The sequence below is a fragment of the Emydura macquarii genome, unplaced genomic scaffold (genome assembly GCF_026122565.2).
Source record: "Emydura macquarii macquarii isolate MOO-44397 ecotype Brisbane River unplaced genomic scaffold, CSIRO-AGI_Emac_v2 contig_2768, whole genome shotgun sequence".
In the NCBI taxonomy this organism is placed as follows: Eukaryota; Metazoa; Chordata; order Testudines; family Chelidae; genus Emydura; species Emydura macquarii.
The window spans coordinates 12128464-12147395 of NW_027132905.1; the positions used below are offsets into that span (position 1 = coordinate 12128464).

Below are 18932 nucleotides of genomic sequence, written 5' to 3' on the forward strand. Positions count from 1 at the left end.
TAAATAATCTGGAAAATGGCATGAGGTGACACATTTTGCAGATGATACAAAATCACAAAGTAAATTCAAAGCAGACTGTGAAGCGTTATAAAGGGATTCACAAATGGTGACTGGGCAACAAAAAGGCAGAGGAGATTCAATGTTGATAAATGTAAAGTAATGCGCATTGGAAAACAATCTCAACTATACATACAAAATGATAGAGTCTAAATTAGCTGTTACTTCTCAAAAAACATCTTGGAGTCGTGGCTAGTTCTTTGAAAATATCCACTCAATGGGCAGCAGCGGTCAAAAAAGCTAACAATGTTAGAAGACATTAAGAAAGGGATCGATAATAAGATGTAAATATCATAATGCTACTGTTTAATCCATGGTTTGCCCATACCTTGAATACTGTGTGCAGTTCTGGTCACCCCATCTCAAAAAAGATATTTTAGAAATGGAAAAGGCATCTACAAGAACAACACAAATGAATGAGAGTATGGAACAGCGTCCATATGAGGAAAGATTAAAAAGACTGGAACTATTCAGCTTGGAAAAGAGACAACTAAGGGGGGATAGATAAAGGTCTATAAAATCATGAGTGGTGTGAAGAATAAGTATTATTTACCTCTTCACATAACACAAAAACTAGGGGTCACCCAATGAAATTAATAGGCAGCAGGATTAAAACAAACAAAAGGAAGTACTTCACACAACGCACAGTCAACCTGTAGAATTTGTTACCAGGGGATGTTCTGAAGGCCAAAACTATAACTGGATTAAAAAAAGAATTAGATAAATTCATGGCGGATAGGTCCATCAATTGCTATTAGCTAAAATGATCACAGATGCAACCCCATGCTTTAAGTGTTCCTTAGCCTCGGACTGCCAGATGTTGGAACTGGATGACAGAAGATGGATCACTGATGATTGTTGTGTTCTGTTCTTTTCCTTTGAAGCATTTGGCATTGGCCACTGTTGGAATACAGGATATTGGGCTAGATGGACCATTGGTCTGACCTAATATGGCCATTCTTATGTTCTTAGAAATGTAAGGATCTCTTAGGAGAGAGTTGATAAAGTAAAACATTATCAATAATCTGGATTATATTTTAAATCCTGCCATATTTGGTTATTCCTTAAATAATCCAATAGCCCTCATAGTTGCAGAGAAAAGCTTGAAAATGTGACCCAAATGCACTCTAAAGGCTCAGAAACTAGACAATGAATAAATTTAACCCAATCTTTTTTTTATTTTTTAACTGTATTAGTTTTTTAAAGCCAGTCTCATGATTTTGGAGGGCCTGACCCATGAGTTGAATGCTTGGGGTTGATAATACTAGATAAGGTAAAACCACAATAATACTATTTTATAAAAATCTATCCCAGTGGAGCTAGCTAATCTAACTAGATATGTATATGGACCTCAATCTTGCAAGGTGAACTCCAGGGGCCATGGTAGTATCTGAACACCTCCTATGTATTTAAAAATAGGTATAACAGCAACATTTTCCTTTTAGTTCTTCTTTCCCAGTTTGTATGATAAATAGTTCAATTAGTTTGTAGATGTATATGTCAGAAAGTGAGTCGCTGGGTAAGAAGGAGTGTTGTCTATATGTGAAAAACCATCTTAATTCTGATCTGTGCTTTAAGTTTAATAGTTTCTATTTTGTATTCAGAAGAGGATTATATCAATGATATAAATGACTATGCCAAGGTTGACAGGACACATTGTAAGAATAGTTGCAAGTAGTATGCCAAAGCTCTGCTGCCTTGTGTTGTGATCCTATTAGACCTCTCAAGATAAGCAGGGTCAGGTTGGGTCACTATTATTGCTTATTATTCATATGATGCCAAATATATGCTCAGTGCTTTATAGGGTGAATGAAAAGATATGATATTCTCTGTCCTAAGAGCTCATAGTCTAAGGCTCTTATATGGGTTTGGTGCAGAGTAGGATCTAACTTTAGACATGATGGGACAATAGTCAGTGCTTAGATGGGATACCTACAGGTGCTGCAGGAAGCAGCAATTGGGCCAGATCCTGCCAGTCAATGGGACCATTCACAGTGCACAAAGTATTCAAGTTTTTGCAGGATCAGGATCTCAGGCAGTGTCTAAACTGATGGTAGCAAATTTGGCACAACCAGATCAACTCTCCAAGATTGATTGAGCAGAAGTGGAGACCCACTCAATCGATCCAGAAGTTGACCGAATAAATCCACCCCTAGAAAAAGAGTAATGCTGTGTCGATGGAAAGGCATTTCCCGTCAGTGCAGTGTAGTGGGGACACTGCGCTTTTTGGAATTTAGGAAGTCGACGGGAGTTACGCAAGCTACTCTACATAGCTTGCATATCTCCTGTCGACTGCCACCGAATTTCACAGCAAGTGTAGACCAGGCCTAAAATTTAACTCGATTTAGTTATGTCCGAACAATAAAATTCACACCCTTGAGAAACGTAGTTAACATGACCTAAGCCTTACTATAAATACCACTAAGTCAACAGAAGAATTCTTCCTTTCAAGGGAGTGAATTTACTACAGTGATGGAAAAAAAGTCTTCTGTCACTGTAGCAGGTGTAGCACTGTAGCTGTGCTGCTGTAGTGTAGAAAAGACCTTAGTTATTCCATAGGTTATGCTCTTCCCTCTGAGTCAGCACTGGTTCTAACATGTTACTAAGAGGCACTGCACTATTGGAGCTGCCATCTTTCAGATAAGGTATAAAACCAAGGTCCTGCTCATTTCTGGTCATTAACGCCCATGTGAAATTTTTGTAAGAGTAGTATTAACCTTGGTATCCTAGACAGACTTTTACTGAGTGAGTTTCTCTATCTGAATTCATCCTGCAGTTTCAAAGGACTATGATATTCTTTCTTTCTTCTTTTGTTGCCTTGTAGCATTGCTATATTTTGTTCAACAACTGCTGTGTTCTTCCCTAGAGATGATTGCCTTTCATGGGTTGGTAAAGTGTGATTCCATTTCATTCCTTTAATACTCAATATGGAGTGTTTCGATACTTAATTACATGTTTGTAATGTTCTTTGAAAATCTTGGATGGAAGTTGACATGGAAGTGTAGAGTAAATCTTTATTTGTACCAAAAATTCCCTGTTGACATCAAATTGGCTTTAATAATAATAATAATAATAATAAACCATTCTTTCCTAAAAAGGAAAAAAAGGTCACTTTTACTTTAGACGGACATGAAATCATGTTGCTACTTAGTTTCTATAGTTACATTTTCATTTGTTTAAATATCCACACAAGAGGTCATTTATTCAACTGTCCCAGTTTTTAAGAGACTTATCTCTGTCCTTTGAAAATCTTTCCTTTACAATAGATTTCAACACACCCACTGCAGAGTCTTGAGATTTCAAAAACACTCCCCCTTACCTCCTCTCCCCCTCGTGGCTTATACATTTTACAATAATGGCATTTGAAGAATAACAATGTTTCTTCCACTTCCATCTCAGAATTTAGTAGCTTCCTTCTACTGAAATGCAATAGTAGCATTTTGAACTGGTAAGAATTGAGGGCATGTCCAGATCATCACTCTGAATTCTCACCTTCTGTCTTTCACAAGTTTAATTTTTGTGATAAGATGTATTGTGACAAGTTTAAGTTTGGAGTAAAATTTTCAGCAGTGAGTATCCAATCCATGAAAAGCTACATTTATTGCAAAAGTTCTGTCACAACCTAAACCACAGCAATGAAAATGAAATCTTTCATGCAGTTAACCTGACACTTCTGTAATTCCTTATCTACCTTATCAGTGTAAAAATGTCTGGTGTATTTTTTAAAGCTACTCATAAAATCTTGTACATTGCAGGATCTTTGACTGGAAAAATCAGGAAGAGAAGGAATTCTATAGGGGTAAGCCCATTGCAATTGATTATAAAAGTATTTCTAAAATTGATTTAAAAATACCTATCCTCTGTTGTGAGGCAGTTGCTATGGAAGAAGAATTGGATGTACAACTTAAATAATAATAAGCCCCACTTCTGCAAATATTTATACACATGCTTAATTCTACTCATGAATTATCACATTGAACTTTTCACAGGATCAATACTTAAAATAGTAGTAATTTTAGTTTAAATACTTCCTATAATTAAAGTACTTGGTCTGTTAAAAGTGCATTCAGATAACTAATCTCTAAATAAAATGATTTGTCTGAGTGCATTTCTCTTCAGAAAACCATTTAAAATGTATTAAGAAATAAATAAGTATCTTTGGAATTAATGGTACATTTCCCTCGTACCATTAAAAGGCCAACAAACCTTAATTTTTCCTCTTTTTTTTTTCTTCCTATTAGAAGGTGCATTTCATTATAGTGGTCTGTTTGACCCAGCTGTTTGGTTTTGTAGGTGGTATCTCAGCAACCAAGTTTTTGTGAAGCAAAGACAGAAGAAGTGTCTCAGTTGGGGTAGAAACAAACCACCTTCTCTCACTCTCTCAAATACACTTTCTCTAAATCCTTCCCTTAAAAGCATTTTGCAGTGACTTGCTTCAGATTAGGCTCTTTTTCTGGGGTTTTGTCCTGCTCCCTAATCATTATAAACTCTTCAGGCTTTCATAGGATCTCCAAGGGTGCAATCCACAAAGGCACTTAGGCACTTAAGTCCCATTGAAGTCAATGGGAATTAAGCATCTAAATACCTTTGAGGATCTGGGCCAGATTGTCCACAAGTCTTGCCTCTTTCCAAACCAAACCTAAAACTCACTTCTCCAGCTTCACTTTATCACAGGAACAGGGGAGAAAGAGGAAGAAGATAAAGGAAGAGGATTTCTAGTTGGGCAGGGAAGGGGAAATTAGATCACTGAACATCCAAACAGCATACCTAGCTGCCTGACCTTGGGCAAATCAGTCTCTCTTGGCCTCCTTGCTCCATCTATGGAATGGAGACAAATTGTTAGTCACCATAAAGTGCCTTGGAATCTATTGGACAAACATACTGCAAGTGCTAGGAATTATTTATTATTATTAACTGGGATTTCATCATTGATGGATGATCAGATACCACGATGAGGTGAGTGGTATAATTTCTGTAGGTAGGTAGATAGCCAAAGGTTGAAAAGGAAGCAGGCTCTGGGCTGATTCAGCTTCTTCAGCACACGTACCTCCCCTTCCTGAGGTAACATACAGTATTAGCAGAAATGGATGTTGTGCCAATGGGCCACCTCATACCAGCCTCAGTTCTCTGCTTCCCCTCTCCTTGTGATGAAGTAATGCATCCTGTGTCTGCACAGAGTTGGTGCTTTATGTTGGATGTAATGCTTTTTCATTAGGCAGATGCCAGATCTCAGAAGCAAAAAGTTAGACCCTGGGGAACTAAATTTCCTCTCCAGTTTCAATTTGTAACTGTTCTTTTCCCCTCCCCATTAAGGTTATTTTAGTCCTTTCATGTGGTTCATAAATGAACAGGATGTCAGCTAAAACATTACCCCAAACAACCATATCTCCCTTGCCTGCATTTCCAAGAGCCTAGCCACAGTGTACATCAGAAATGATCAAACTTTGCCCTTCTGAGGGCTGTACTCCCTAGAGCCAACTAAGTTATATGAAATGGATCAATTTTTTCCCCACCAGTCTTTAACACAATGGTGCAGCCCACTCATGCTATCCAATCTCTCTTCTTTCTTTCACAGATAGAGAAACTGAGATCAAGAGGAATGGAACACAGGACTATGGGGCCCAGAATCAGTTTGCTAAAGGTTTGCTTTATGTTTGGTTGAAGGAAGCACTGCAAGACACCCCAAATTATAGCACAACTCAAGTCCCCTTCCTCAAGGCTGGTTTTCACACAGCAAAGTTTAAAGAAACAAGAGCAAAGCAACTCAGAACACTGGGCAACAAGCACCAGAAAGAGGCCTTTCCAGCTTTCAGCAAGTGAGATCATAGGGGGGAAAAGACATAGCATCCCTAGCTAATGACCCTGCAACAGCTTCCTCTGTGCTTTTATAGTCCCACCCTAGCTTCCCCATGTGATAGACAGAGAACCTGGGCTCTCCTTGTAACCCATTACATTTTGGGCTTTAAGGAGCACCTTTGTACCTTATCACAGTTTCTCCTGGGATCTTGCTTGTGTAGTTTTCTTTTTATTTATTTAAAAAATTTAAATATTTAAATGAGTATGGTGTTGGCTAAAGGAGCCAAAGCCTGAAGAGCTGTGTGTGTCCACATAGTGGGTACATCATGGGCAAGGGCAGTGATAGCATGGGCTTCTGGACTTCCCTCACATGCTCCCCCCCACCAATGAGATGAAAATATAATGGCCAATAAATCCATCTGTATCAATGGCCCTGTGTGATGATGCTTGTTATCTTTTGTCTTGTGAGAGTTACATCATTTTAATATAACTGTTGATCTCAAGAGACTTCATAGGTTAGGGATTACCACTTCTGTTAATCCCCGGGGAATGAAACACTGATCCGAGAGCTGTAACTTGATATTCAATTATAGACTAGTGCCAGCAAACATTGCTTGTCAGAGGGACCAGTGATAGTTTTAAACTCTGACCGGTTCTGGTCCACAGGGTCAGAAAGAAAGAGCCTTGATCTCTGGTTCCTCTTCTCTCATATTTTCATCTGAAGGAAACTCTGGTAAATCTACCTATCAATACCAGTGTTACTTGTTGGAATCTGTATTAAATAAATGTTTCAATTACTGAAACACAGATGAAACTTCTGGTGTGCAAAGACAGAATGCTGAATAGTTCCCTTGCAACAATACACAAGAATATCTAGACTGCAGATAACCCTCATCAGAGCTCACATCTCATGCTGTTACTATGGTAACGCGGTCAGGTCTCTGAGTTTTCTAAAAAGCAAATACTGAAGACACAGACTGCATAAGAATTGATCATGAGATAGACAGCACTAGCCTCTCCCAGCACTGGCACTTTAGGGGTTTGGGTGGAAGCAGCTAGGTTGCCCACTCTGCTGTGATTAGAACACTGTAGGTTCAAAGCCTTCTACATGGAATTTGCCCAGACATTTCGGTGTCTGCAGCATATTCTTCTGTTCCAATGGCCCTTTGCCACCTCAGATGCACTAAGTGGAACATTGCTGCATCTGAGGATTGATCCCACAATATCCAACCAATCAGCAAGAAGAGACTGAGTGGACCTACTTCATAGTACACAAAGTAGAATTTGCCCAGGACACCTGGATTAACTCCCCACATCTCACAAAAATGCCATAAAACTTTAATGATCAGGCCCTTTTTACTTTCTGTTCAAAAGACACTTTGATAGTCTCACTGTTCAAAGGCACAGTGGCCAAGGGCTTTGATAAAAGCAAATCAGAAATAAAACCCCAAAGCAGGAGGGAAAAAAATCCAAGAGCCCCAGGCATCAGTTATGAGAGCTTCCGTGCTCTGTGTACTATGTGTGACTCCATATTATGTGTGATACCTTTCAGGTCTGTGTAATGAACAGCTGAGTGTATACAATGTGCAGTCCATGTGCAAGTTATGATTATTTACACATTTCAATGTTTTCTTATTTATAGCTGGCTATTGTCAAATGTTAAACAGCTCCATGGTACCTGTACAAGCTCATTTTTCTTCTCACAACTAGCAGATTGTGGGGAGCAAACAACTCTGTAGCTGACTTGAAAGTTGCCATACTTCAACAAAAAAACTTCAAAAACAGACTTCAGTGAGAAACTGCAGAGCTGGAACTCATATGCAAACTTGACACAATCAGACTGGGACTGAATAGGGACTTGGAATGGTTATCTCATTACAAGAAGTAATTGTCACTGTTCACACATTCTCCCTTCTAATCAAGGGTTGTGAATATGCCTCATCTACCCTAACTGAATTGACCTTGTTAGCACTTGCCCTCCCCATTGTTATGTTTCTTACCCTTGGATATTTATATATACCTCCTATCTGTGATTTCCATTTCATGCATCTGATGAAGTGGGTTGCAGCCCCCGAAAGCTTATGCCCACAGAAATTTGTTAGTCTTTAAGGTGCTACAGGACTCTTGTTGTTTTTGCTTTATACCAGTATAGCTAGTCCCATATGGAAAGGCGAATAATCTATTCTGGTATAAGGCACCTTTATAATAATATAACTGCATCCAAACTAGGGTTGTAGTGCTGTAACTGAGGCCTTGTCTATACTACAAATGCTTTGCCGGTATGCCAATAAAAGCACTCTGTCAGCATAGCTGCGTCTACTGGAGGTTTTGCCAGCAAAGCTATGTCAGTTATGGTGTGTGGTGTTTTCACACCTAACCAACAGAGCTATGCCAACAAAACTTGGTAGTGTAGACCTGGTCTATAATCTGTTTAAAAAAAAATCACAACTCTAGAAGTTATACCAGTACAAAAACTGTGTTTATACTAGGCCTGAGTGTCTTGTTCTCATCAAGCTAAATAGTAGCTGAGCCTGGGTGAATGCTCTTACTCATCTAATCAAGAGGCAGCTGTACTCTTGACAGCAAAAGGAAAAGTTGGCTGATGTTACCATCAGTGCCAGGCTTGTCTTGGTGGAGCAAGGAATGGTCATGACTGTGTTCAACAAATGTCAACAAACTGCACTAGAGGGAGTTACTAAGGGATACCAAAAGCTGCTGCTTAGCAAACTCTCCCAGCACCCTGAAGAATCATTACAGTCATTAGGCCTTGTAAAGGCACAGGGCCCAATCAGTGAGAGTTCGTTCTGCAACTGACTTCAATGGGAGTAGGAACATGCTCATAATACCTCCCTCCATGCCATCTGGGTGCCACTGGTATACTTATCTCCCCTCCTCCACAATATTCCATGACTTGTAGGGCCATAATTGTGTGCCTGGGTTAACAATGCACAGCTGTGAGTAGCCCAGTCAGGAAGGAGGAGGGTAGGAGATGTGTGCTTGCTAACACCTCAGCGGTGTGATTATTCCTCTCTGCAGCAAACTGGGCACTCCAGAAATGACAGAGCACCTTTTATCAGTACAATTTACAATCAATGAAAATTGCAACTATGTGCAGAATAGAACAGAAGCCTAATCAAAAAAATGCTCAAGCAGGTCCATAGCAGTCTCTGCCATTCTGGGGAGCACCAGAATGAGCTGCACTGACAGTTGAGAAGGAAGTGGTGATCGCACCATGGAAGCTTGCAATGTCTATTTTCTACTGATCAGTAGAGCCTTGCAAATTGCAGATATCTGCGGATATCCATATCAGTGGGAAATCATTGTGGAGATGGAAAAATCTACAGTGGGAGCCATTGTCGACCTAACTTTGTAGTGTACACTAGGCCATAGAGAGGTGTCAGGCCATGCCATGGTGAAACAATTGGGATTTGTGCCTAAATGAGTGGCATTGTGGTCTCTTCTGTTTCTTTTTTACTGCAGCAAGTGTGGGCAGGAACAGAAAGATTCAATGAGATCCAAATCCAGTGGAGCTACACCAGTTTACACCACCTCAGGATCAGAATATGTTGATATTTTATTGTACTGACTCATATTTTTGCACTAGCAAAAAGTTAAAACAAAAATTAGATATTAAATTGTATTGACTCAAAGAAGCTGAGACCTTATAGTAACAGAAATTTGTAATGACAATTATTATAAATATTTCCTAATATTAATTTTATATGAATTGATTACCAGACAGACTTGACAGCCAAAGAGTGTGTAGAGGTTGGCTACAAGTGAGACCTACTTTAAGCTTTTCTATTTTCCTCTGTTTACATTCTGTTGATAGGAAAAAATTCCTCATTATTTTTTGGGAGAAACTGATAGTAGCCAGAATTTACTGATTCACACCTAATCTTTTCAGGTCTAATCAGAAGGTTGTTATAAGATAAGTGCGAAGTCAGAAGGAGTGGGAATAAGGGAATCAGCCTCTACAATATCAGAACAGTTCAGAGAGGTATCAATAATTTAGCCATCTTTGGAATTTTGTGAAGTCCTTAATGAGCAGCTGGAAAACATCATTTCTGAATTTTTATCTCTACCTCCTAATGTTAACACCAAATGAAGTATTATTTACTCCCTTTTTCTTTTAAGTAGCGCCACACATACGATGTAAGGAACAACTATGTACAATTTCTCTTTGGTTATTCTATTTGCTGTGGTTATTACGGTACCAAAGACCTTTTGCCATAGTGTTCTTTGAAAAGAACATCCATTTGTTATATTTATTTTAGTCTGTTTTGCAGATAAATAGGGAAATAGGGAGAAAAGAGGCAGTGACTATTTTACCACAAAATTATATATTATATTATATTTTATATTAGGAGGTTGCACATTTTGTAGCTTCTGTCGGCTGAGCTTTTTGCACACACCAGAAGCTCCTTCCATCCTTCCATCCCCCTCTTATTTCAGGGACCTATTGCAACTCCTTTCAGTCTTTCCCTGCCAAGGGTTTTTTGTGCCCGTTCCATTTGCTCCTCCTCAACCAAGGTTCCTCATGCTTCCCTTATGCTAGTGGTCCTGCGTGCACCTCTATTCTCCCTTCCCCCACTGCCAGGAGTTCTGTATGCCTCCTCTTGGCCCATACAAGTTTTCCCCAATCTCCCTCCCCCACCAGAGATTCTATGTAACCCCCATTCCTAGGTCCCCCATTCTCTCTTCCATGGCAGAGGCTCTGTGTGTACTCCACACCTCCATAGCAGAGCCCCATCCTTCCCGTCCCATGCCAAGGTTTCTGTGTACACCCCCATCCTTCCCTGCACCACTCTTCTTTCTGTTTTGGAAGGAAGTCATAGAGTGTCAATATGTTAAACTCTGTCAGGAGAATGAGCAGGGGTGTTGTTATGCTGGAAGGCATTAAAAGTACCATCAACCAGTTCAGGAGAGGGGTTCCTAAGAGGAGATAAGTGCCTGTCTCTGAGAGAGGGGCAAGGCTTAGCGCACTCCCCTGTTGTTGGCATCTTCCATTGACTAGCTTACGCAGCTCCCCACCTAGGTTTTGTGGATCTCACTCTAAGACACCTATGGGGAGAGCCTAGGCATCTAACTCAGGTTTTGGGAGTTGCAGTATTGTTCCTGTGATTTTTCTAGGCACCTAAAAGTTAGGTGCTGCGATGCCTAAGCTTCTTTGTGGATTTGGCCCAGCTATCTAATTAGCACCGTTGCAGAGGAGAGTTCCAGTTGACTTTGGTGGGCTTTGGATTAGACCCATAATGAGGTTTTTCCCTTCCTTGACTCAACATTGCGAAAATGTTGGTTATTTAGTTGCTTCCTCTAATAATGAACAGTGAAGTAATAGTCATTTTCAGCTTTTCTCTGCTCACTGTATGCACTATATTTGCATGGGGTTGAGCTACAAAATGAAAGAGTTTCAGGACTAATCAAACTCTAGGATTGTATATATAACCTGGGCTGTAGGACATATGAACATATAGTTTTGGCTTCTTTCTAGAGAGGGCCATGTCTCAGTAAAAAGGTAGTTTCTTCATAATTATTAGAAATCAAGTCTTACATTTGATGTATGTCACCAATGTCATATTAATTCACTAATTTGGCCATTCATATGTTCCTCCAATGAGTAGTTACAAGCCTTAGTTTAAATATCCCTCCCTTTAAAATTTTCTGTATATTAGATTATTTGCTTTCCAGATTTCAATAGTTAATTACTTACAAACAAAAAAAGTAAAGCCTTTTGTTGTTTAGACATATATATTAATAAAATGCATGTTTAAAGACTCTATTATGATTTTAGATGCCTCAGCATGATACAGTTCTGGAATACTTTCATTCAAGGATCTAAAAGCTGTCTTCAAACATTAATGAATTTAAACTCATCACTCCCATTATAGCACAGGACATTTTACAAAATAGAAAACCGAGGCACAGACATGGAGAGGTAAAGTGATTTGCGTAAAGCCAAATGGGAAATCGGTGCACAGTCAGGAATGGAACCTTGGACACCTCACACCCACTGATATACTCTAACTACAACATTATCCTTCATCAGCAATCTAGTTATCTAGGAAGGTAGTAAAATAAACAAACAGAAATAAAAAGAGAAAACAGAAAGCAGCTGGGAGAAGAGTTAATTACTCTTTGTGTAGTAATCTTGGTCTAAGAAACCCTTCATTAGATGGCAGGTGTCATGTGTCTTTCCATCAAAGGATGCCTTGTACTCGGCAGATTCTTCATAATTTTTCAAGACACTTTCCAACTTTGTTTTTGGAGAAGGGCTGCTTCTGGTTTTGGTCTTTTAGATGTCAATCACTTTGCAGCTAATTTGTGGATAAGGCTATACTTAGGAGCATAATCTCATGTTGATGCACAAGTAAATCCATGCATGTCATCATGAGACAATACCCAATAAAATCTCCTAATGCAAAGTGTGAGTGTTTTGGAAAAGTGAAGCCACAGAACATGTGGGCTCCCCCAGTTCATGGGGCCTTTCAGCTACTGTATAGGACCCAGAGTCAGGAAACCCATGTTCCATTTCTGGCTCTGCTACAGACTCATTTTGTGATCTTAGTCATGTCACCTAAGGGCTTTTTGCCTCAGTCCCCCCCTATAAAATGGGAATATTGATATTTACTCACATAGGATGGAGTAAATATCATTGGATATCTATGGATAAAAAGCAATATATAAGTGCAAAGTATTTTTAACTCCAGCAGAGAGGGGGAACTGGGGAACAATAGCAGCGGGATAGGAATTGGTCACCTCACTCAAAAATAATTTCTATAAAATACTTACTTAAGACTAAATGGGTGGCTCTGGGGACTAAACCTCAGATTTAAAATCTCTCAACTCTCTGGATCCACAAATTTGGATTCCAGTAAGGTTGATTCAGACCTTCATCCTTCCCAAGTAGACACATTTATGTCTCGTCTATATTAGTGATTTTTGCACCAGGCCACTCACACTGGTACAAACCCTAAGAATAGATGTGCTGCACCAGTATAAAACAGGATGTAACTGGTACAGCTACACCATTGAAAAAAAGTCTTTAGCATAAGCCTATAACTCCATATGGTTTCCTATGCATGGGTTTTTAGGTGAGATTTTGAATCTGAGATCCCATCTGCTCTGTGTGGACATCAGAGATCTTATGGCAATTTCTGAAAGAATTGGCCAACATTTCCTCTTTGCCTCTACTGTAGTGCAGTGTGCTGCATGCCTCTTGTCTGCCTATTGCTCTGATACACAGCTTGAAATAATAATGTCCATATGTGCTGTGTATCAGTACTGGTGTGCTGCCAACATATCTGACAAGGGGTTGTATTATTTTAACTGCATCAGTTTAGGAACAGATATCGCTAAAACAATAATCAAACTGTGGTAAACAAGGCCTAAGGTACCACTGCCTTGTCACCAAGAAGCAGCTATTACACTGACCCTACTGGACTCTGCCTGTTTAAACACACTATTCACTGCTTCTGCTTAAACCCCCCAGGTTTTTTACCTGGCAAGTACCCTACTCTAAAACTACTCTCACCCCAGAACCACATGGTCTCAACAAATGAGTCTGGCCATTAACTGTCTTTTTGTGCAGCTGCTCTGCAGCCCAAATGAACTACAAAATGCTTTGCTTATCAAGACAGCGAGTGCTTTAATTCACACAGTCCCCTTAATGACCATCTGGGTTCAGTTACTGCATGGGGTCCTTTTAATGCTTTCTATGCAGGGTTTTATACTGAAAGCTTATATCCTTGGCCATGTCTACACTAGTACTTATGTCAGCAAAACTTTTGTCACTTAGGAGTTTGAAAAAACCACTCCGCTGAGTGACATAAGTTTTGCTGGTATAAGCACTCGTGTGCACAGCGCTATGTCAGTGAGACGCTCTCCCATCAACATTGCTACCACCGCTCATTGAACTGGTTTTATTATGTCAACGGGAAAGCTGTTTTCCATCGGCATAATGCAGCTACCCGAGTGTTCTTACAGCCACCCACCTGTATCGGTATAACTGGGCTGCTGTAAGCTTGTAAGTGTAGACATGGCCTCAGTGTTTCATAACATGCATGACATTAGCACTGTTTGCAACAACACAGCTCTGGTGTCTAAAATCTCCAGGTGAAGTCAATGGGAGGTATAAGTGCTCAACACCCGAATATAATTTGACATCTTCCGAGTGGATAAGTGAAATTTCATGTTGATTTTTCAGATAAGAGCTTTCAAACTCATTACTTTGTCTGCTCTGTGATTATGTTAGAGTCCACAATGCATTTTGTAAGTATACGTTTGGTGTTACTGTACACATTTCCCCTTTCACCTAGCTTTGTACTGCATTCTGTGTGTCAGCCAGCTGCTTCTCTCCACCCTAGTGATCTCTGTAGTTCAATGGTGCTTTCTGCGTGTACAATCTGATCTTGTGTGGTGCTGGGTGCACTCACTCCCACTGAGACCAGCTTGCAGAATCCAGTCCATATTTTCAAAGGTGTGAAAGATGCTATGTATACATGAAAAATGTGAATACAGTGTAGTCTACATAACCAATGAATTGGGAGTTGCTGTAACAGGACTATGACAGTTTGGGGACTATGCTTGTGTCACCTTATGAATTCCATTTTTGTTTTATGAACTCCTGTTGTATTCTAATCTCTGTTTCAAAAGTAATCTTTAGTATGGCTTTAAGCACTCATTTTGCAATAGAAACTTGACACCTGGGGCAGAGGCTATGGTCATGTCTACATTATGGGGATGATAGCAGCATAGCTATGGTACTGAAGCTATGCCAGCATACCCCCATAATGTAGATACAGCCAGCAGTGATGGATAGGGGTTTTCCATGGCTGTAGGAACACGACCTCCTTGAGCAATGGTAGCTAGGCTGACCTAGTACTGTCTATACCAGGCGTTAGGTCAACATAGTTATGGCACTCAGGGGTGTGGGTCTTTTACACCCCTGAGTGCCAGCTATGTTAACCTAAATTTTAAGTGTAATCCAGGCCTGTGTCTGGAAAGCTGTGACAGAATAATCAAGGGCCATCAACACTGAATGGTTTACTCCAGTGTAACAATGGGTTTGCTACCAGAAAGGCCATTGATTATGAATGGACTCTCTTCACAGAATTCCCCCATCTAAAAATGTGAGGGGAAAACTGCAGTTTCTCTGCTTGTCCATCTGACCAAGGGGTAGCAGAGACTGTTTTAAAAAGTAGCTGCTTTCTAAAGCCAAAAACGCTATCTTACTGCCAGAAACTGAAGACTCAGCTGGAGGGAGTGGAGGCAGGAGGGACTTTGCTACCCTAAATGACTTGCTCCAAACCCCTCACAAAAAGGATGAACATAACAGCCATACTGGGTCAGACCAATGGTCTATTTAGCCCAGTATCCTGTCTTCCGACAGTGACCAATGCCAGCTGCTTCAGAGGGAATGAACAGAACAGGTAATCACCAAGTGATCCGTCCCGTCAATGAGATCAGACTGGAGGAGAGGGGACATTCTGGAGTTTGTTGGTTTCCATGGATTGATAACTCTCCTGTACTTTTTAAGATTAAAATGCATGGTCTGGTCTACACTGAAAAGTTATATATGCATAGCTATGTTATGTGTGTAAAAAACACAGCCTGACCTATATAGACAGCTATAAAGAAGACAGCTTCTTTTGACATAGCTAACTTTGTTCAGGGAGGAGGTGATCCTTCACTGACAGAAAAACCCCTTCTGTCAGTGTAGATTGTATCTACACTACAGGGCTATGTTGGTTTAGTCTCCATAGTGTAGACGTACGTTCTTTTGCTAAGCCTGTGTACCTTGCTTTACTGCCACACTGTCCCTGAAGGGTGAAACTATGAAAATCAGAGCTCACATGGCAGGTGGACTTTGTGGGGAAGATATTGAAGCAAGTTGAGGGCTTAGGAGGGCTGAGGTTCCAGGTCTAGGTGGCTGGACTGTAAGGTCCCTCTTACGGAAAAGGGTGGCAGATAGGGGTCTGCTTCTGGGGAGTATGCCAAGGAAACCAAGAGCTAGGAACAGCAATCAATCACTACCCAGATCCCCAGAGAGCATAGCAGCATGTGGGATTCAGCAATTCTATCCCTCACAACAGCTGTCTGTTTGGCAGGCAGGCAGGCAGGACTGGACCAGGCTGTGACAAGGACAGCTCCTAAACAAATATTTTGCTAATATTAATAGTGATACTATTAATTATTATTATTTATTATTCTACGTAGCTGCCCCTATCAGGATTGAATTCCCATTGTGATAATTACTGTACAAAGATATGAAAAGATATGGTTCTTTTCTCCAAGCAGCTGTAGTGAATGGTAATGAGCACTGGTTAATCAGGACAGCATCAGCCTAAATATGATTTAATAGGGATTAATTTATCTAGTCCCAATTAGTAAAGTAGTGGTCAGTCAGTTGTGAAAAAGATGGGGAATGCTAAGGCTTGCAATGGGTTTGTAGGATCCATCGCTCGTATGGCAATAGCATGACATGACACAGGAGTGTCAGACAGCACATGGCACCAATTTCAAAAGGGGAGAACAGGGTCCATAAAACTGGCCATTAGGAAAGTGCTTGGTTCTTGCAGAAGGTGGGAAACTGGGAATGCCCCTATGTTACCATTTGTACCTATAAAACTCAATTAATATTGAGCTGAATAATCGCTGAAAGCAGGTGTGAGGGATGGTTTCCAGCCTCAGGAAAGAAGTGACACAGGAGAGGCGGCAGGGATGTGATACACACAGATGAACATAATTTGTTGGGGGAAGAGTCAACATGGTTTTTGTAAAGGGAAATCATGCCTCACCACTCTACTAGAATTCTTTTAGGGGAGTCAACAAGCATGTGGACAAGGGCGATCCAGTGGATATAGTGTACTTAGATTTTCAGAAAACCTTTGACAAGGTCCGTCACCAAAGACTCTTAAGCAAAGTAAGCAGTCATGGGATAAGAGGGAAGGTCGTCTCCCGGATCAACAACTGGTTAAAGGAAAGGAAACAAAGAGTAGGAATAAATAGTCAGTTTTCAGAATGGAGCGAGGTACATAGTGGTGTCCTCCATGGGTCTGTACTGTTCAACATATTCATAAATGATCTGGAAAAAGGGCTAAACAGTGAGGTGGCAAAATTTGGAGATGATACAAAACTACTCAAGATATTTAAGTCCAAAGCAGACTGTGCAGAGTTACAAAGGGATCTCACAAAATTGGGTGATAGGGCATCAAAATGGCAGATGAAATTCAGTGTTGATAAATGCCAAATAATATACATTGGAAAACATAATCCCAACTATACCTACAAAATGATGGGGTCTAATTTAGCTGTTACCACTCAAGAAAGAGATCTTGGAGTCATTGTGGATAGTTCTCTGAAAACATCCTCTCAATGTGCAGCACCTGTCAAAAAAGCTAACAGAATGTTGGGAATCATTAGGAAAGGTACAGATAATAAAACAGAAAATATTGTATTGCCTCTTTATAAATCCATGGTATGCTCACATCTTGAATACTGCATGCAGATTTGGTTGCCCCATCTCAAAAAAGATATATTGGAATTGGAAAAGGTACAGAAAAGGGTAACTAAAATGATTAAGGGTATAGAAAAGTTTCCATGTGAGGAGAGTTTAATAAGACTGGGACTTTTCAGCTTGGAAAAGAGACAACTAGGGGTGGGATATGATAGAGGTCTATAAAATCGTGATTAGTATGGAAAAAGTAAGTAAGGAAGTGCTATTTACTCCTTCTCATAATACAAGAATGAGGGGTCACCCAATGAAATTAATAGGAACAGGTTTAAAACTAACAAAAGGAAGTATTTCCTCACACAATGCAGAGTCAGCCTGTGGAACCCCTTGCCAGCGGATGTTGTGACGCTTAAGACTATAAGGGGGTTGAAAAAAAGAACAAGATCAGTTCATGGAGGATAGGTCCATTAATGGCTATTAGCCAAGAGAGGCAGGGAGTGCTTGCTGTTTGCCAGGGGATGGGAATGGCCTACAGGATAGATCATTTGATGATTACCAGTTCCATTCATTCTCTCTGAAGCAGCTGGCATTGGCCACTGTCGGAAGACAGGATACTGGGTTATGGATCATTGGGCTGACCCAATCTGGCCGTTCTTATGTATGTGACAGGAGGGAGAAGTGAGTGTGACAGCGAAGAAGAGGGAGTGAGTGTGACAGCAGAGGGAGGGCGGCGGCAGCAGCAGCAGCAGCAGGGGGAAGGGAAGTGGAACTGGAAGTGGTTGGAGCTGAGCAGGCAGCAACAACCAGTGAGTGACCCGGCTGCTGCGATCCTCCTCCTCCTCCAGCAGCCGGGGCAGCCAGCCAGCCAGCCGCAGCGCCCGTTTGATTGTGGGAGGGAGGCAGGGAGGAGAGTGTGAGCCGCGCCGCGCTGAGCCGAGCCGAGCCGCGCTTCCCCTCCCCCCGAGCCACCCCGATTCGTCCCTGGGGCCCTCCGACTCCAGCCAGCCCCGCGGGGCCTCCGCCCGGTCTCATCTCTTCGCTTGACGCTCCCTCCTCAGTGCCATGGCGGCGGCCGCCGAGCCCAGCAGCGGCCGATACCAGCAGGTGAGGAGCGAGCGGCCCCGGCCGCCTCTCGGCTCCGGCCGGGCGGGTACGCGAGCGCCGCGGCTTTCTAGGCCGTCCGGCTGGGATGATGGGGCTCCAGGGAGAGCCGATTCCCCTTCCCGAGGTAGGGGGCGATGGGGGACGTGGGGCCCGGTGGAGAAGGGGGAACGGAGCCCCTCCCTCTAGGGCGTGAGCCCACAGCCGGCCAGGGCCTCCTCCCCAGCGCTCTGCTGGGCACCCCGACCCTTGGGCCTGGGGCAGCGAGCCGCCCCTGCCATTGGCGTGGGGCCGCGGACACCCAGGGCGTTACACGGCTCCCCGGGCCGCGCCGGGCCGGGCCGGGCCGCTCCGCTCCTCCCAGCCCGGGCCGAAATCCGACTGCGCGGCTGTAGTGAAACAACCTGGCAGCTCCCGGCCACTTACAGCCTCGCCCGCCTGCGTGTGGCGGGGGCCGGGAGAGCAGCCCCAGGGCCTGGGGTTGTGATACCATCCAAGGTAAACTGCTGTGTGGATTGTAAAC

General features: G+C 41.8%; 1 protein-coding gene across 3 annotated transcripts in view; it reads left to right on the forward strand.

Annotated features, from left to right (window-relative positions):
- NDFIP1 (Nedd4 family interacting protein 1) overlaps positions 1-18932 on the forward strand; it is a 48693-nt gene that overhangs the window by 1292 nt on the left and 28469 nt on the right. The window contains exons 1-2 of one of the 3 annotated variants that reach the window (XM_067566708.1): positions 3818-3856; positions 5633-5698. In XM_067566708.1, the coding sequence (XP_067422809.1) occupies positions 5657-5698 (42 nt within the window). In that variant the 5' untranslated portion in view covers positions 3818-3856; positions 5633-5656. Of the gene's footprint in view, positions 1-3817; positions 3857-5632; positions 5699-18099; positions 18413-18932 lie in introns of those variants that run through there. The other 2 variants (XM_067566709.1, XM_067566707.1) reach the window with 2 other exon arrangements.